Below are 19,995 nucleotides of genomic sequence, written 5' to 3'. Positions count from 1 at the left end.
TTTCACAGCCCCCTTTAGCCGACTAAAACAGGGGTTGAGGAACACAAAAAATCAAAGGCCTGCACATTTTTCATTGACGAACTTTAAGGGGAAAAACAATACCTTAATCATATTCCTCCCCTCCAAAAACAAAAAAATTATACTACTAACTCCAAACCAAGCTTAAAAAAAAAGAAGAAAAACTTCCCAGATTCTCGAGAAGCGGGGGACCAAACCTTCTTCAACCCACCTCCGGAGCTTGCTGGCTGGTCTCTGCGCCAGCTCGGACTCCTGCTCTGGGACGAGGATATTTATTCTTAGGTATGTTGCCTTTAAGAAGATTTAATCAGCATCTTGAGCCAGGCCTTGCTTTGTGGGGTTTCTGTGGCCGTGGAAGTGTGATTTACCGAGATTTGTCCGGGTCAGAGGCTGCCTTCCCCCCGCTCTGTGTATATTTAGACAGGACTTGGTTTGGTGTTAAAAAGTGTATATTTTGAATAGGTTCACACAGTTGCAAACAATACCGACATTGTCGGCCCCATATACAACGCGTATTGAAACGCAGCTTCCAGACTTCAACTAATCTGCCCTCAATAAAGCTGAAATAATTATCCTAAGCCGCCTTTCCAGAAGAAAAATCATTGAGGAATTCAAAACTTTTTTTTTTTTTTTTAAGATCTTTTCTGCATTCCGATGCAGATCTGGGGGTGAGGCGTAGAGTCCACAGTACTTTGGAGACATCAATGGTGGTAGGGGGGGGGAGATTACAATTAAAATGGGAAAACATAACGTGACTTGGCCTGCGGAGCTACTAACCCTCCTAATCCTGGATCTTGGGGATACAGGGGACCCTGGTTTGCCAGCCCTCCCCCTGGAGCTTCCTGTGGTGTCCAGTCCGAGACCTCCAAGGCCCTTGCTGCAGAAGGCTCTCGGTCCCCCAGAAGCCTGCAGGGTCTAGAGTTTGAAAGATGGAAGCGCCTCCATACCTAACCGCACCCCGAAGAGGATAGAAGAGTGGGAAACTCCCAACCACTCTTCTGGCCTCCAAAAGGTTAATAACAAAGACAAAAGGAAAAAAAAAACAAATGGGAAAACCCCACTTTGTAGACATATTTTCTTTCTTTCCCTGCTCCTCCCTCCTCTTTCTCCCCCCCCCCCCATTGATTTCTGTTTCCGCTCGGCTGGGGAGACCCAGAGCGGTTGACATCGGTCAGCGAGTCCGAAGAAGGAACCCAAAGGTTGGGACACAAAAAGAAAAAAATCTTTTCTTTGTAATCCCTTTTTCTTTTAGGGGAAGGATTATAGGCTAGGGGGTGGGGAGAGGGGAGCAGGGAGGCTGGAGAAGGAAGTGGGGAGGGAGGAAGAAAAGGGGAGGGGAGTGTGTTTGCTGTGGGGGGGTGCTGGAGGTGGAAGGGAAAATTCCTACGGGTGGGTTTCCCAATATTTTATTCAACTTTTTGAAAGCTGCTCGTGACCCCAAAACTGTATTCCACTCAGCAAGAGACCCAGGCGCTGGGCTCAGTGGATTGAACCTGGCTTGATCAGTTCCCTTTCTACCCACCTCCCGGGAACCTCAGGCCGGAAAGGGGGCGTCTCCCCTTCCCCCCTCCCTACCAAGCTTTCGCCTTCCGCGCCCCTACACGCTCGGAAGATTTCTCAAACTCATTCATTTGTAAAGTACAATAAAATCGAAAATCTCCAAGAAGCTTGATAAAAAGCAGCCTAATCACCGCATAGCAGCACCTAGACGCACGCCGGGACGCCCGGAGCCCACCCTGCTGGCTCCCTCCCGGAGCGAGCGGGAAGTTGGGCTCAGTCTTGTTCGTGCCCCCGCCCAGGGCCTTGGCGCCTGGCGCTTTAAGCCTGTTAGGGACAGAATTCCTGTCCTTAAATATACAAGCAGATAATTGTTGGCGCGCTAGCTTTGTGTGAGGAGGCTGGGGGTGTAAATGGCTTTTAATGACTGCAGCTGTGGGTTGCGAACTGTCAGTGCAAGTGGGTTAGTGCGGAGCCCCAGAGTCAGGCGGGGAGCTGGGCGCTGAGCCGCACGGAGCCTTCCCCTCGCCACCACAGTTCCTCAGCAACAGAATCCGGAACCCCCGGCGTAGACCGACTACCTAGGCTAGAGAGCCAGGTCCAGGGCGCTAGGTCCAGGGCTAGGACCAGAACTAAACCGCCCGCAAGGCACAGCACCCCGGGAAAGAAGAGAAAAAGAAATTGCGTAGATCCCCAAAGCTGCTGCGCCCCGTTTCTTACAGCCCACAGGCGCTGCCGGCGGCCCTTCTCGCCTAGAAGATCCGTCTTGGAACCTGTAAGTTTAGGACCAGGGACTGGGAGGGCAGAGGCCGGGTTGGGGCCCAGCGTACGATAGCTACGGGATTTCTCTGTGGTGTGCCTGGGCAGAGGTTCGTCAGTTTGGAGCCGTCACTCTGGGCCTGGGGGGGGGGGGGGGAAACAAGAGGGAGCTGTGAGCCTAGAGGTTTATTGGAGGGAGTTTCTGGATGTAGGGTACAAGGAGTGTGGGTGTTAGAGCCTAGGAAGTATCTCCTCCTTGCGCTCACACACTTTTTTTTTTCCGTCACTGTCCTCCCCATCTCCACCCCTCCCTCCCATTTCCCCGACACACACACACACACACACACACACACACACACACACACACACACACACACACACGGCTCCAGGATTATATTTTCGGAGGCAGGGAGCAGTGGCAAAGTTGGCTCTCTGTCCTTATATATATATCTTCTTCCCCAGACCAAAAGTCTAAACTTCAATTCGAGGGGTCCAACTCACAGCTTGGGACAAGGTGGGGCAGGGAGGTATTGGAAAGGGACGCTTCTTAGATAGAGGAAGGATCACAGGAGAGAATAAGGGCCCAGAAAAGGAAAAGAGAATAAGCACGGATCATCACCACCTAACAACATCCAGCCACCGAAAGCTCGGGAGGACTACAGAAACTGGAGCCAGATCCTGGGAGCCTTTAGCCCCACTAGGGGCCTCCCTCTCAGCGCTTTAGTCCCCCCGGGCCGACTCAGATTCTGAAAGGCCCTTGACTAAGGCCTGTTCTGTGGCTAGAGTAGGGCCCGTCTCTGGGGCACTTTTTCCAGAGACATGACAGATACAACCGTGTCTTGGCTCAAGTCATCCAGAGGAGGAAGAGTTCAGAGACATATGGGAGAGAGCGGACAAAAGCAATAGGGACGGAAGGTATTTTTGGAAGTATTTGGGCCAAAATATTGCACAGGCAATATTTTGCAAGATCAGGCCATTTATTTTTAAATAGTACACACACACACACACACACACACACACACACACACACACACACACACACACCCCTTTCCCATCAGCTCGCTCTCCATCCGCAGCTCCTCTTAGGAATTCCATATCACAGGAATAACTTCAATTCCTTTAGTATAGATTCCCCATTTTAGCCCCAGACCGCCAGTTTTCTGGGCCAGTAGGCAAGGAGAGGGAGTCCGAAGTCTTTGGGCAATGACGTACAAAAAGAAAAGCAAATTTGGTTCCTCACTCTCTCGACAGGCCGCCACCCAGTTTGTCACCCCGTTTGGCTCCGACTGGGTGGGGAAATCCTTGGGTCATACAGCTGTCAGCTCCCTTACTCTCATCCCCACGCCCAATCTTTGCCCCCTTCTACAGTCAGAAAACTTGGGATCCCATAGATATATCTGCGGAGAGAGGAAACACTTTTCTCTTCCTAGTCAAGTTTTCTCTGTGAAACTCCCTCCGAAAGGCTAGGGAAAGAAGGAGGGAGGAGGGAAACACCGAGAGAAGCCCTTAAAGGGCCCCATTACTTTCCTTTGAATTACAAACAACAACAATTCTCCCCTCCTCCTACAGTCTCTCGCCCCCCCACATCCAACCTCCGGGGGTCAGGCGGCGGCGGCCCGGGGGCCTCGAGCTTGGAGCAATTGTGCCCCCGTGAGTAAACACTACTCAGTTGCCTCAACTTTCTCCCCTCATAAAAGTTCCTGGTGCGCGGGGAAATTTGAATATTTGATCAGCCCCTTTTAGTGACCCTCATTAGCCCGGCGCCCTGCTAAGGCCCCGGCGTTGCAAGAAAGCTGCCCAGTCTCTGCATTTGCACGCCTTGTTAGCGCCGATTAATGAAGCCTCCCCGACTGCTGAAAGGAAGGCCTCCCGGTGTATACACGCACCTTACGGCAACTGGTTACTTCTAATGAGCCGCAGCAAGATGCTGAATGGAGCTGGGGCACCCGGAGCTCCCGGCTCCGGGATTCGCCCCACCCCTCTCTCCCTCCCTCCCCAGCCACCACTGTCACCACCAGCAACCTGACTTTCACTTTCTTAAAAAAAGAAAAGTTTAGAAATTGCTCGGTCGGGGCCCTCAAGAAGGAAAAGAAAATTGTTCTTGAAGAGGAAAGTTCAGGGAGAGGAAACAGGTCCTGTCCCACTGCTCCGAGACGCCCAGGTTGAGGAAGAGAGGCGAAGAAAGAAGAGATGAGCTAGAGGAGGGAGGGGGGAGGAAAGGAGAGAAGAGATTGAGAAGGGAAGAAAGCTGTGTGGGGCAGAGAGACTCCTTAAGGTGTGGCCTCCGGTTTTCTCGGGGAGGGGAAGCTCGCTGCCTGCTTGCCCAGACGCAGACAATTACAAATCAATTCATTCTTTCAATTCCCCAAGGAAGGGATGGGGACTAATGTAAGGGCCCACGGAAGCCCCCACACCGTGACCTAAGGGATGATTAGCTTTGACGTCTCTCCCAACCCCCCTCCTCCTTTTTCCTCCCTTCATTCTTCTTCTCCTCCCCCCCCCTTTTTTTTTTTCATACTCATCTTCCTTCTCCCCTCCTGTCTTCCTAACCTCTCGGGTCCCTTCATTTCCATCTTAGGCCTTTAAATTATTAAGGGCGGGGAGGAAGTCTTCTTGCCGGCACAAGTTGGACCAATTAATAGGATGGCCTCAATTGTCTCTCGGATTCTAGACTGGGCCTTGAGAGTTTGGTGGAGCAACTGTATGTAAGGCGATGGGCGCAGAAAAAGATAAGGGGCGCCACTGGCTTAAAAAGAAAAAGAAAAAAGAAAAGGATAAACTTGAACCACAGGTTTTTTTTGTTTTTTTTTTAAAGGCATCTCCTCTTTTCCTCCACTACCAAACCCTCCACTCTTGTTTCCGAAGCTGACAGCTCCACCTGTCCCCTCTCTTGCCTCCACCAGAAGAGGGTTGGTTAGCTTCCCCGGTGTCTCACCCTTCCTCAATGGTCCTCAAAGAGAGCAGAGCCAAGGCCTCCCGCAGTCGACAGTGCCTGGAATCTGCTTCCTCTGCTCCCAGTGCCTTCAGCGCCGGTTGCAGCAGAGGCCGCAGAAAGAGTGGAAAGGCTGCTTCAGCTAGACCACTGGTGCACCGTCTCTGAAGACGGCTGCGGGGCTCTTTTGGAAGAAATTCTAAGGCCCAGATTAGAAATTAGGTTTACAAGAAGACCCTTAGAGGAGGGAAGCGAGGCTTTCTTTTTCGTCTCTGGGGCTGAGCTGGGCTCTTCCTTGCCCTTGTGTTTCCTCACCCAGTGGAAGTTCCCAGCACAAGGACCCAGAAGCTCTGGGATTCCGAGCACCCGCTGGGGGTGGGGACGCCATTTTTCCCCACTCTATATTCTCCAGCCCTCAGTGCCTACCCGCTTTCGAAGGACTTTGGGGACGTCACTGTACCCAGTCCCTTGATCCTCCAAACTCCTAGAAACCCGCTGAGCTGCTGAACTTGAGGACAGCGGCTCACGTGGGCCTCCGCCCTTCGGATTCAAAGAGGATCAGAGGAACGGCTTCCTTGTTTTTTAGGACTCACAGAAAGTTTGCATCCGTGCCCTCTCTTTCAGGGACAAGACAATTGATCCAGCATCTTAGCAAGGCCCTCCCTGACCTCTGCTTCTTTCTCTTGATTGTCCTTCCTATTTCGGAGATTTTCTCTTCTCTATTAATCCCGAACTATCTCCTCACTCCCTCACCAATGGCCTGCAACCAACCACTTCCACTATCCCAAATCAAGCAATAGCTGGATAACATTTTTAGAATCGCTGTCTGCTGCTCCCACCAAAACTCTATGGGCAAAAATGATCTCAAAGCGCAGAAAACATAAAGATCAGGTGGGATGATGAGAGGTGGAGGTAGATGAGAATAGGGAAGAGAATCCCAACAAAATCTACATTCCAAGTGGAGAGAAGCTTATCTGCTCCCTCTAGCTGGGAACGAAAGATGAGCTAAGAGACAGATAGCCCCGAAGGTGGATGCATAACATAAGCTGGGACCGAGGAAGTGAGGGCCCAAGTTGCAGAGATCTGACGGGGAGGAGGGGGGACACTTAGACCCTGTAAGTCAGAGACATTGGGGGAGGGGATGGAAAGAGAGGAAAGGGGAGGGGACGTTGGGGTCTGAGAGAGAGAAGAGAGGGGTCGGGAGGTGGGGGGGGGGGGAATCCAGAGCTTTAAGAGAGGGAGTAAACGAGAGGCCAGCAAATCGCAGGCCTGCAGCTCACTGACCCCGAAGGGGATTTAGAGTCGAAGAGAGAGGGGCAGCTCCCCGGGCTTTGTCCCTGTCCTGCCCGTGGCCGGACGCTGAGCTGGGACAAAGTGTCAGAAGAATAACAAACGGAGTGGGCTTGAAAGGCAGTGGGGAGAAAGAGAGCGAAGCTGCTCTTGACTTCTTAGCTATCGCTTAGAAAGACTCTCCAGGCTTAAGACAAGCGGCCTGCCGGGCCGGGCAGAGAGGCAGCGTCTGGGCGCACAGTGCCAGGCCTGGTCCTCAGGAACCCGATTGCCAGATAGGAGAGGAACGGGAGGGAAGGTGAAAGGAAGGGAAAGAAGAGGAGAGAAAAGAAGGAGGTGGAGTAAAGAGGGAGGGAAGCAACGGGAGGAGGATGGAGAAAGGGGTCAGAGAGAAAAGTTGCTCCCCATATATGGAACGATGGGTCAGGAATAAGGGTGGGGGACCAGCAAGGTCAGATTGAGGTGCACTTGGAGGGAACGGAAACAATTTCTCTTCTCCAACTTTTCCCCCAACCACAAAAACTCCCAGATCCACTGGCCCCAAAGGGACTCTCAACAGGTGACGGGGTAAGTTCGCTTTTACAGTCTTTATGTTCTTATATGTTAGGGCAGCTCTTCTCTCCCGCTCTCCATCTCTGCACTTCTCCTTCCCTGTCACCTGCATATTTCGATCCCTCTGACCTAAATAAAAACAATCTATTTTGTAAGGGAAGGGTGGACTTAAGTTTGTGTCGAGTTAAGCAGAGTTCCATGAACCAGCCCTGGTCTAGCCTCTTTTAAAGGAAACAACAGCCCCTGCCTCCGGACCTTAAATCGCCATATCTTCTAAGCCTGCCCCCTCCCTCAGCAAATGCAGGCGCAGGTGTCCCTTGGCCCGGGGGGAGCGCTGGGATCTAGTCTCTGGCTGGAGGCCTTGAAGAAAGGGGAAAAAACAACAAAGAGAAGACGAGGGGACCCCTTTTATAAAAGAGGCCAGCTTTGTGTTACATTTTTAGGCGGAAACCGAACTATTCCCTTTCTTTGATGTGAGAACGATCATCGGGCGCCGGTGGGAAGGGGGGAGGTCGCAGAAGCCACACAATAGGCAACAAAATAGCAACTCAGGAGAAAAAAGTAGTGGTAGAAGTGAGGTGAAGAAGGATGGTGAAGAGGGGTGGGGGAGAGGAAGCGAAAAAAAGGAAAAGAAAAAAGTATACAGGAAGCCAGTGCAACCGGAGGTAAAAGTCTGAAAATGTCTCCAGAGAGCTTGCAGCACACACACGCACATACACACACAAATCCACTCAAGTAGACCATCCACACTCCAACTCCATATAAGCACTGCATTGTGTGCCACATACTATATAAATATATGCATATATGTATGTTTTTCTATACATATATATTTACACATACACACATACACATCTAGCAGAACTCCTGCGACGGACGGGACGTATACTCACATTTCTACATCCACTTAGGGCTAGGGGGACCCACTCTCTTGCTAACCTGACTGCCCTCCACCACCCAGAGATGACAGCCCAGAACTGGTCCGCCACCTAGCAGGGCTACGGGACTGGAGACCAGAGTCCGGCACAAGGCTCGGGACGCGGGACCAGGAACCAGGAAGGATCTTACCTGCCGTAAGGTAAGGGAAGCCGGGAGCTGGCAGGAGCGGAGAATAAATATTCATTAGGAAGTAAAAGTGCCTCCTTTAAAAACCCGCTGGCGCGCTCTCTCGCGCTTTCACTCTCCTACTCTCTCCCTCTCTCTCCCTCCCTCTCCTTGTCTCTCTCCCCCTCTTTCTCTGTCTGTCTGTCTTCTTCCCCCTCCCCCCTTTCCTGCGGAATGCCGGCTCACCCGTCTAACTAACCTGTTAGTCAGCTGAGAGCTGGGGGCTGAGGTTACACATATGTTTTCCTTCACTTCTCAGGGCGCCTTCCCTTGGAGGTTTCCCTCCCCCATCTCCACCCCAGCCTCCCTCCTTTTTCTAGCCCACTCACCTCCCCCAAATAAATAAATCATTAGTCTTATTTGTTCTCTTCTGGGTGCTAAGGAGTCAGAACATAATATGACATTGGGTGGCACATCTGGGAAGTAGGGATATAAATAATCTCTCTGCCCTGATCCCATTCCATCGTGAATCCTTACTCTTCCTAGCTCACTACGGTCTTCATCCTCACCTTCTTCCCAGCCTATTTCCATTCTTGCCTACATCCCTACCCCTAGCTCATCTCAATCCCTATTCCCACAGTGTCGTCTTCCCCGCCCCTCCCTACCTCCATTCCCACCCTACCCCTTCCTCATCGCCATTCCCCCTTCTATCCTGACGTCCACCCCGCTTTCATCGTCCATCCTCCGTTTCCATTCTACTTACACACACTCCCACTTGCCAAACAGCTCCAACCTCTATTCGCATTCTCAGCTTAACTTCTAGCCTTGTTCCTACTCTGCTGTATTCTGTGATGCTGTTAAATCAAAGGTGCACAGGTTAGTGTTCTCCCTGATCTCGGTACCTGCTGCCTTGCTCCGTTGACCCGTTCCTTCCACATCCCATCCCCTAAAGAAATGACTTTAAAAGAAAGGCGTGCTGCTATTCCTGACCCCGCAAAAGTAACAACTCCGTGGCTTTGTCTTGAAGAGCTGGGGCCTCCTTCGGGGGCCTTCCTCTGCCCAGTCTCGGGCATGAACAGCCCAAGCTTGAGACCTTCAATTCCTTTTTTTGTCCTAGTGTAGAAGGGGAAATCGGGTTGGAGACTTGGGATCAGAGAATATGGAAGAAGCTTTCTTTAGGAACTCAACTTTTTCTTGACGTATTCTTGGGGGGAGAAGGGAAGGAAGAAAAAAGGGTGTTTATTTTCTATCTCGCATATAAGCAGCGGCAAACAACGCACATAAATTCCATAAACATATGAGCCAGTCACAGGTAACAACAAGCGTAGATGTCTACATAGCTCACAATGCATGAGGAGCATTTATATTCATAAGGAGTTGCAAAGATATACATATCTATGGACAGAGAACACAGGAATGCCCACCTACCACACACACAGCCTTGTGCACACACTCCTACACGATCTTAGTCATAAGCTCACAATTTCATTCTCATATATTCCCAGCTCTTAGGGAAAGAGGTAAAAGCCTATCTTGGGGACAAGCGGTTTTGCCCCTCCTTAGAATCCCCTGAACAGAGAAAGGAAGAGGATCTAGAAAACAGAAAGAAAAGCATAACTAGGGCTCCCTCCCTAACCAGCTTTCTGGGGACCCTCTTTCTTGTTTCATTCCCAGTAGCTTCACCTCTATTCTCATTTCACCCTTTTGAGACCATCCTCAGGCCCAAAGCAGAATTAGGCTCACCCTGGGGAACAAGGTCCAAGTTCCACCCTTCCTGTCCCCAGAGGCTTCCCTACCACGTGATCCTAATACCCCAGCAGTGCTCTTCCCAACTTACTTAGAGGATGGGGTAGTTACTAGAAGATATGGAAGGGATGGGGGGGGGGGAAGGATGGAGGCTGGATTGGTAAAGAGGGATCTGAGTAGTGGGGGAGGGTCTTGATCCATTACAAATTACAAATTCTGGCTCTCTCCAGAGGCAGGAACATTCCCTTCACATGCTCTCTCACTTACCTCGCCTTTCTTCACATCCCCCCAAAACTTAGGGAGCAGAAAAACTTGGTGGGAGCCTGTGGTTGTAACCATTCCCTTCAATCCAGGATCAAGGTCAGATGAGGAGGTCATGATTTACTTCTCCCAACTCTTCTCCCTACCTAAACTCTTTAGAAAAACTTAGATAAGTGAACCCCCCCTACCAATGATGTTTAGTGCTGATTTAAAAGATAATAGATAGAACCCGCATGGACTAAATATGATGCACCAGAGAAATCATGCCATTTTGTCCCATGGCATTCTTGTCTACTTGCCCTTTTGGGTTTTCTCAATCAATGTGTTTGTGGAGATGAGTGAAAGGGAGAGAGGAAAAGTGGATTCCACAGGGGAATGAGGAAAAGAGGGAAGAAGACGGATTTCTTCAGAGAGGGAACAGTGCCCTAGCTAGACACAAGTAGGTAGGGGAAGGGAAATTAGCTAGAGACTTGGCAGGATCTCTGAAGGAGGCAATGGAGGGGCAGATCTGAATATTACCCTCACCATTGTACCAAGGCCTGGAAACAGTGGGAACAGAAGGGATTCTGGAAAAGAATCCTAGTCATTTCTGGTTTGAGATCTTTGTAACTTAGGAATCTTGTTCTGCTAAGGTTTGATTTTTAGAAGAAACTGGGCAAAAGTTTTCCAATCACTTATAGGCTGAAAACCCCATTCAAAACCAGACACAGGTGCACGTTTCTGCACATTCGGCTCCTCTTCCTCACCACGATGAATACACATATGAAAATTTATTTTATTATGCAACACACAGGGAATTGTCTGAAGAAATGTGCACAAATCCTAGTTAAAGTACAAGTGTGTATATACCGAATTTACCTGAGTACACAAACACGCGCGGACTCCCTGACACACACGCAATTATTTTTAGCCACACACCTCAATGCACACATTGACACAAGGAAAATGATTTGCTTTTGAGTGGAGGGGGAAAAATTAAACTTCTAAGACAGAAAGAAAGAGAATGAGCTTTAGGAAGATCCTGGCAACCCGGGAAGTCGTACACTGCTCTCCTCCAATGCCAATCCTTGTGTGGTATGGGTGGAATGGAAAAGCCGAGACGTCCCTAACCCAGCCCTCGGATGGGGGAATGTTTCAAAATAAGAATCTGTTTGTACTGGGAGAAACATTTCAGACCTACGTTTGGGCGGACCAACTTTCTGGAGTATCTTTTTAAATAAAACCCTAGCTAGTTTCCCAGTGAAAACATTCAGCCCAGATCAGAATATAATCCGGAAATGGATGTGTTCGCCTCTCTCCTGTTCCATTTCTTTTCATTCTTCCTTCCTCTAAATTGGCAGGTTTAATTGGTCCTATAGTCCGAACTCCCAGAACCCCTTTCTTCCCCTGTCAGCTCTAAGTCCAAAGAACAGTTAGAAGACATGACTTCTTTGATGATGATTATGATATGGTTGCTATTATTGTTGTTGTTATTGTTACCCTTTTAGTTTTATTCCTGCCTTTCGCGTTTTGGGGCTCTCTCGGCCGTGACCATTAGGAGCTGCTTGACTACAGCTGGAGATCTTTGCGGTCGGAGCCCAGAGGTAGGGAGTGGGTAAAGAATGTATATGAATGTCACAGGATGGCATCTCTCTCCACCTAGTGCTAGGCGAGGATGGAAAGGACAATGATTTTCCGAATTAATCTTCAGGCTTGTTTTCTTTGTTGCCTCACATGGATCGAGTCAACTCCATTCGTGGCGCAATCGCTGCCTCCCCCACCCCACTTCTCGGCCAGTTAATTTAATGTTCTTTTGTACAGAACCTTTATCCACGGTGAGAACCCCTACTAGGCCGCCCCCTTCCCAACCCCACCCTTCCGGCTTCTCTCCCTCCTCACCTTTAGTTCTTCCGGGAGGAACTGGCATCTCTCCCTCCCTCCAAGAACGTTGGAAAGTCAAAGGCAAGTCTGGGAAAGGTTAATTTTGAAAAAAGAAAGACTTTAACAGAAGGTTGAGAGAATGTCGGTTCCCTTTACATCAAAGGAGAGGAAGGTCCAAGCTGCTGCTGAGAGCTTATAGTGCCTCTCCCCGCTTCCCACTCTGCAAAAAGGCACTAGTCAAGAAGTTTTTGGTGAGGTAAATCCCCTGAAGATCGGAGAGAGAACTTTTCTATCCCATATTCCCTTTCAGGGATAAACTTTTTTTTTTAATGGTTTTTTCGAGGTGCCCGCAACTCCTAAAGATTTCAATAAGTTATTCTTAACAGATTGGTTGTTGTTATTTGTATTTTTTTAAATAAAAGAACAAACTAATTCATTTAAACCACCTAACGATCGCTGGATTTCTATCCCTTATTTTCAGTAAATCCCTGAGATATTCGAAGAATGAAACTTAATTTAGAAAAAAGATGAGAAGAGAAAGAGACATTAAGGGAGAGCTATGGAGCCAGAGATTCAAGGAGACATGTGAAAACGAATAGAAGAAAAGCTTCCCTCTGAGATACTTTATCTTCTCTTCTCTACAGATTTGGAGCTTTATCTCTGCAACCTCGTTTTGTTTATTTATCCCTTAAATAGGAAAAAAAACTTTATTAATTATAAGATCCTCCTCTGCCCTGAGGAGCAAATAAACTCTTTCTAACGGGAGTTTATTTTTGAAACAATAAAAAACAATTCACTTAACTTCAGATTTATTTGCTCTGAAGATTTAAACATGTATACAAGTGAATATATGGCTTTAAATGTATGCGTGTAAATATATGAATGAACGCTCCTGTGAATTTAAATCTGTGAATATTTATATAAGCATGTATATCCGTGAATAGATCCTTCGTGTGCGTACTTGTTTATTCATTTTCCACCGAAACAGAAATGTGATTAGTCCCGGTCTCCCCCACTCCCTAATGAGCTACAATATAGTGATGGAAGCCATTGAACAGAAATCATTTTCTTCCGTGATCTTGGACCTGTGATAGTTTAGCTTGGGCCAGGAAATCAAGATTGGGACCTTTTGTAGTGATGGGCTGTTTTCCTTCCTTTTTCTGTTGCCAGAGAAAGTCTGTTAGTCCGCCCATCTGTCTTCCCGACCAGCAACTTCAGAGCTAGCAGAGACCTACAACCCTGCGCCAGGACTAAAAGTATTTCAGGCTGCACTCTGCCCTGGAGTTGAAAACTATTGCACCTTGTAGCATCAAAAAGTAAAAACTCACAGATACAATAAAATGATGAAGATGTACTTTTAATTCCTTTTGCCAACAGAGCACCGACGCACCCGAAAGACTATCCCAACTGGGAGAGGTACATTCACACGCGTGTGTCCTGCATTTACACAGCCCTGCCCGCAAAGCGAAGTGGAGGTGCCTCACGGCAAAAATCCCATACATTTTTAACTACAGTGATTACTAAATTAATAGCAGGCACCAAGACAGATGTCAAAACGTCTTGAAAATGTTTATCTGTGAATAATTGAGAAGGTGGTGGGACGCATTATCTGATTGTATAATGAAATATGTATGAGGAACAGCTGTTTGCAAGAGTCCCCTCCCGTCGTTTCCTTAGCCTGGGCCCTTTTCCTCGCCAGAGGCGAGAGGGCGACAAAGTTGGGCACCTACTTCTTAACTAGGGAGAAAACTCTCTTTTTCATGACAGCCTCCCCGCCCCCTCCTCCAGCCCCTAGTCCCTCAAATAAAGGTTGGAAAGGAAGAAAGGGGATTTCTTCTCAGAGCTTGCCAAGATCGAGCCAAGGAGGCTGGGAGGGTAGGCTCTCTCTCTCTCTCTCTCTCTCTCTCTCTCTCTCTCTCTCTCTCTCTCTCTCTCTCTCTCTCTCTCTCTCTCTCTCTCTCTCTCTCTCTCTCTCTCTCTCTCTCTCTCTCTCTCTCCCCTCCTCCTCCTCCTCCTCCTCCTCTTCCTCCTCCTTCTCCTTACACACACACACACACACACACACACACACACACACACACACACACACACTCCCCAACAGCTGACCAAGGATTGTGTACTGCCTAGAAACAGGAGCAAACGGTTCTCTGGCTTTCCATGTTGGAAATGTTGGCCGCTGAGCTTGAGGGAACCAGAATGGATGCCTGGGCCAAGCCTGACCCCGCCCGCTTGTCCCCGGCTCAGCAGTGCACCTGGGAGCTTGGCTGCCAGCAGCTTGCAGAGTGGTTGGAGGGCGGACGCTCACCCCGACGCCCAGAGGTTCAGCTGTCTCCCGGGTCACCGCGGGGTGACCCGGCCAAGGAGAGGTCTTTGTTTTGCGTTCACTCCGCACTGCGCACTTCCTGAGATCGGGCCCCAATCCCAACCCCTGTTTGTTTTTCTAGTCCTTCTCCCTCCGTTCCAGCAGGAAAACACCCCGGCGCGGTGCGTCAGTAGGCCCAGGGTCTGGCCCACATTTGGCCCTAAGGGGATGAGACAGACCGGGTCGGGCCATGGTAGGCTAATTTGGGTTGCAGGTTGGCTGTCAGAAAAAAACTGGAATGTCTGGGGCGGGGGTAGTGGAATAAACTGTTTCTCGCTAGTACCCAGGGGGAAATGGCGAGGCCCAGACTTGCAGCATACATTGCAGGGACAGGCGGCCCAACAAAGTCTCATGGCCATGGCTAAAACAGCACCAGCACTGTGGGGTACAGTCAGGGCTGGCTCTTTCCTTACTTTCTCTTGTCGCTGTCCTGAGCCTTCACTCCCTTGCTTCGAACTCCAATTCTCTCTTGGCCTGAAACTCCAGATCCCGGTACTCCCAAAGGCCTCGGAGCCCTTCGCCCTTTGGGGAATGCTGTGAGAACCCTCCCTTCCTTCCCACACCTTCAGGTCTGCCCGAGGGAGGCCACACGCAAATCCCTGACTTTCACCCGCCTCATTCGCTGTCCGAAAAGGGACCTGAGGCAGCGGAGGGGACGCAAGGGTTCAGTGGGGCGTGCTATGAGGACGGAGAGAGAGACGCAGCCAGGGGGCGAGAAAAGCGGAGGCTCGGCCTCGACTGCACCAGGCGGACGCTCTCTATCTCAAAGCGATGCTATCAATAGGGATAAACACGGCGAGTCTCTTTTTGTGCGTGTTGCCCAACATCCATCATTATGAGCAGCTTTTCATGTCAACTGGATCATTTACCCAGAGCAGAGACTATCCTACGAACCCTTTCAGCACCAGCGGTTCCCCCCCCCTCTCTTTCCCTCCCCCTCCTTCCACCACTTCCCGCCCCCTCCTTTTCCTTGTACTCCCCACGTCGCCAACAAGTCCTTGCTCTCTCTTCCCTACTCTTGGCTCCCAGGCTGGGCCTCAGGGAAGACAGGAAACCGGGACAGCCTCGCAGAACCCCACTGATGATCACGAACCATCCCACCACTGCCGTAGTCGCCGCCGCCCACAGCCCACGGCGCGCTCATTCCTTCCTTCTTTCCCCCAAATGCCCATGGTCATCACAGCCTTCCCGGGGAAGGAATCCTGTTTTAGAGCCCAGCATTTCCCGGGCACATTTCGTCAAAGCGTTATCCGCGGGCTGGAGCCTGCGAGTCAAGATGCGTGTGTTATTTCGAGCCCCCCACCCCACCCCCTTTACATAATCCCTTATGCCTTTTATTCTAATCCTACACATTACAGTTAATCTGTAATGATACTGCTTCAGAGGAACCTGTTGCATGCGAGGCACGGCAATTTGTAACCTTGGTAACAGTTTTAAATAAAGATTATAACAATGATGTCAACTGTGTTTATTCCTAGTGCTGGAGGTGGGGTTGAAGGATTAAATCCCCTCGGCGAAAGACCAAGGTAAAGGGACTGGTACCAAGCGGGCGGAGCAGAGGGCAGCGAGTGAGGGTTCAAAGGCGAAAACTTCAGGCCCCCTTCGGGCGTCCGCCTGGGGACCTTCCAGGAGCCTCAAATAGATCTTTCCCCCCCTCCTTTTTTAAGAGAAAAAGCCTGGTATTCCATCCGGAGATTGGGCGAAGGTGAGGAGTGTTCGTGTGTGTAAGAGAGTGTTTGTGCTCGAGCGTGGAAGTTTAGGTTTATAAAACTGCTGAAAACTCTGTGAACGTGCGTGAGTCGTAGATTGTTCCAAATTACTGTTCCTACGGCACCTGCTCCCTGACAACGCTCCCCCGTCAGAAAGCTAGAACCTGAAGCGGAGTTGCAGTCCCAGTAGAGCCGGGTAAAGTCCGCCCCGGTGCGAACACGCAAAGGTAAAAAAGGCTTCTGTGTCCCAAGCAGCCTTAGCTCTCTCACCGAGTTTTCTCCTGTCTATTCAATCCAGCAGCAACGACAACCGCTCACATGCCGAACGCAAAATTAAACATAATTGCTTTTGTTTATCTATTGCTTTTATGGCTTTAAAATATTTTTAGTTACATTGTATCAAATAACATCCACTCTGATTATTACCTGCCATATCTGTTGATCCTCTCCTTGCATGTTCAGCACGGCAACATTAACAATTAAGGGGGGAAAGCCCATCTTATACATTGTATCTGTCAAGATAGGTTACAATTCCCATTAACAACAACAACAATATAAAAAAAAAAAACCACTGTATTCTTCTTGTTGAAGACTCTATGAAGCATCTCTCTCACGAGCACTTTATTAATAATCACAGTTGTCAAAAAGAAATAGATAGGCAAAGATTGTAGATGCAAAGGAAATATTAGATGCAAAATGAAATATAGAGTGGGGGTTGAGACAAAACTATTTTCCCCCTTTAAAATGAATTTTTTACAGAGTAAAAAATTGAGCTTTTAAGCTTACTTAAAAGATGGCTTTGTTGGTTTAATTATACTGTAGTTATTTTATAAATATGTTTCAAAGGAAGCTTGCCATATTGCATGCCAATGAGGTCTCCGAAGAAAAGCCTTCCAAACGCTAATGCATACCAAATACCAAATTTGAGTCATTAGCATTCCTATTTATTACAAACTAAAGGCACCTATTAACAGACAAGAATTTCTATTTAGCTACCATTACAATGTTTAGCCATTAAGAAAAAAGGGCAAAGTATATACGGATTTTCCCCCTTGGAACTATACGGTTCTTTTGACATCAAACCTTAAGTACAGAGCGAGGAAAATCTTTGGAAAGGAAAGCACTGTTCTCCAGCTTAGGTGGGCAAGATGACCATGGGTACGGATTTTGAGCAATAGGGTTTAATGCCATCTATTTGGAGGAGAGCACAGAATCGGGGTCAAAGACTAGGCTCTGTTGGAGTCTGAGGGCTGCCTGGTAACCAGAGCCTTTCAAAAGAGCACTTTGTTTTTAATTTATGCCATAAGCAATGCAAATTGAGAATTATTTTTCATTCCAGGAGGAAGCGTAGCCACCTTAATACATGTTCTGTTTGTTTATTAGCATTTCCTTAAATACATAAATGTAGCGAATCTATCTCATAAGATCTAACACCTCTACCAATTTAAGACTTGCAGCAACCTTAAATCCCAAGCATGCGGGGAAGAGTCTTGATACAGCTATAGCTACCCATATACACAGATTTCTAATATTTTGAAAACTTTGGAGTTGAAACTTTGTCAGATTGGCTTCGTATCATAAATAGCCACCTCCCCTCACCGGGGTCCCTTCGAGGAAAACTCATTTTAACTTTCATTTCATTTGAAAAGTCCTCGTCCTTAAATTGTGCTTTTTCCTCCACTGACCAGGAGAAAATCAGTTACTTGGAAAGAGGTAAAGTGAAGCATTTGAAAGAGTTTAGAAAGTGCTCTTGGATTATATTGGTTGGGAGATTTTTTTTTGGGGGGGGAACCTAGTGGGTGCTCCTAACAGCTATTTTGAAACATGCTCCCAAAATTCTCAGGGTGGGGGAACAGTCTAAAGAAATGTACTTTGGCTCTGCTCTTGCACCAGTTTACTTGCACAATTAGCTGGCTTGGGGGACTATTTGCATGAAAAAGATGAGGAATGGTTCTGTGGAGCTAACATACATTTCTAAGAACATGGCTGAACAGAAGAGTGCAGAGGATGTTGTAGGCACAGAGGGGAAAATTTTAGTGGCACTTTTCAAAAAATTTTAACACTTTTTAAATATCACCTTTAATTTCAATAATTATCTGCAAAATGGGAGTTTTCACTTGCAAACATTGTTATTTAGCAGGTAGGTGTGTGTGCGTGTGTGTATGTGTGATAATGAGGTCCACAGTTCTCTTCATTTCATCCATCCAGAAGCAAGGCTGGTTCCAACTCAGCAGGCAGCCCTTAGGAAGATGAGAGCTTCCTCCATTTCCTTCCCCCCATTAGACCAGTATTAGGGGTTTACTCTCAAGTCTTCCCCCCTATATTTGAATGACTTAGATGGCTTTAAATTCATAACAGCGCCAATGACACATACATTTGCAAACAAAAGGTTCAGACTACATAGGCCCAGTCACTTAAATAATTCAACTAGTCTGGCATTGAACTTCCTGCACTCCTCTCCACCTCTTCAGCTTGCAATATTTATTTTTTGCTTCAAATGGTCAAAATTTGCCCAGATCATCTGTCTGGGTCTTCAAAGCCAACCATCAATTGTCCTCTTTTATGGGATTCTCTGTAATTCTAGTTACACTCAGAATACTTACATGACTATTTTTTCCCCTACACATGATTTGGGAATGTGCACAGTCCCAAAATAGAACAAGGTAAATCAGCTTCTAGTGTGCTTTAATGCCAGCTAGGTACAAACTAGATTCTCTAAGCAAGTGAGAATCCCCTACCCTTGTCTGACACTGAAACACTAGAGTTACAGGCTCAAAAGAAATTTTTTTCTACTTTCCCAGCTTGACATGCTTCCCTAAAGAGAATATAGCATTTTTTTCATAAGTCTCATTACTACTTTCTCTCAATAATATCCAATTCTCTATTTCAAGGCCGATATTCTTATTATTTACTAAACTATTGAGGAGTATTTGAGGAAGCCTTACAGTGACAAGTTTGTTTTGGAGATGTTCTTTTCCCATTGAGGTACTGGATATTATTTAGTCTTTCAAGATAATCTAAATCATGTATTCAAAATAGAGACTAACTTACTAGGAAACACTTTGCATTTTTATTTATCCTCTTCTTATTTTATAAAACATGAACATATTTCCATAATAACATAGGATTTTCAGAGGGCTCAATACACAAAAGGTCAATAAATAGCTGTGTGAAGAAGATGGAAGATGTGTTATCCTCATTCCATAGATGGGGAAATTGAGGTACCAAGAGCAAAAACAATTTGTTCTCAATCACTTGGTTAGGAAGTATAGGGTCTTCTGCCTGTAAGTGTATGTAATTATATAAGAGAATGTGAGTATGATTTATACTACAACATATTGTCTCTGGAGTGTTTTTCAAACAACACCTGGGCCAGGATGAAGAATGGGATGGATTGGGGGTGGGGAGGGAACACTGGAAAAGGAAGTCAGAAATGTAAAAAGAAAAGAGCACAAGCTCTGAAATCAGAGGAACTGGATTCAAATCCTGACTTTTATTCTTAACTGGGTGATCTTGATCAATTTATTTGCTGCTTCTTGAGCCTTAATTTCCTCACCTATTAGTGTGAGGGGGAATAAACATTTATATAAAATCTATCATGTGCCCAACTGGATATTTTTGTAAATATCTCATTTAATTTTCACAACAATACTGTAAAGATTATCTCCATTTTACATTTAAAGAAACTGAAGAAAACAGAAGTTAAATAACTTGCCCAGGATTTAACAGTTTAGTAAGTATGTAAGACCAAGTTTCAGCTCAGGTCTTCCTGACTCCAGGATAAATATACCGTTCACTAAGCCACCAGCAACCCCCTTATAAAACATACAAAATGAGCTTATTTTCAATAGCCTCAGCTCTCTTCCCATTCTAGACCAAAGCTTGTTACACACTTATATTCTGTATTGACACATGACTAAAATGGCTGATCTAGTCAGTATGTTTGAGTCTCCACCACTCATTGA

At 47.5% G+C, this 19,995-nt stretch overlaps 1 protein-coding gene and 1 long non-coding RNA gene across 5 annotated transcripts in view; one reads left to right on the top strand and one right to left on the bottom strand.

Annotated features, from left to right (window-relative positions):
* The window catches only part of SIX3 (SIX homeobox 3), a 33,242-nt gene extending 25,013 nt beyond the window's left edge, over nucleotides 1-8,229 (bottom strand). The window contains exon 1 of the mRNA XM_074286717.1: nucleotides 8,117-8,229. Coding sequence (XP_074142818.1) covers nucleotides 8,117-8,171 — 55 coding nt within the window. The 5' untranslated portion in view covers nucleotides 8,172-8,229. The remainder of the gene's footprint in view (nucleotides 1-8,116) is intronic.
* On the top strand, nucleotides 1,435-14,045 carry LOC141554629 (uncharacterized). 4 transcript variants are annotated; one of them, XR_012485904.1, is made up of 4 exons: nucleotides 1,435-2,290; nucleotides 7,960-8,126; nucleotides 11,587-11,682; nucleotides 12,441-14,045. It is a non-coding gene; the product is annotated as an uncharacterized LOC141554629 (long non-coding RNA). The 4 variants fall into 4 exon arrangements; XR_012485906.1 differs by having other exon boundaries at nucleotides 1,440-2,290; nucleotides 8,010-8,126; nucleotides 13,130-14,045; XR_012485903.1 differs by having other exon boundaries at nucleotides 1,440-2,290; nucleotides 8,010-8,126.
* Nucleotides 14,046-19,995: the final 5,950 nt, after the last annotated feature.

Source organism: Sminthopsis crassicaudata, chromosome 2 (assembly GCF_048593235.1).
Source record: "Sminthopsis crassicaudata isolate SCR6 chromosome 2, ASM4859323v1, whole genome shotgun sequence".
NCBI lineage: Eukaryota > Metazoa > Chordata > Mammalia > Dasyuromorphia > Dasyuridae > Sminthopsis > Sminthopsis crassicaudata.
Note: the sequence above shows the minus strand (reverse complement) of the source record. Positions and strands in the feature narration are given on the sequence as shown.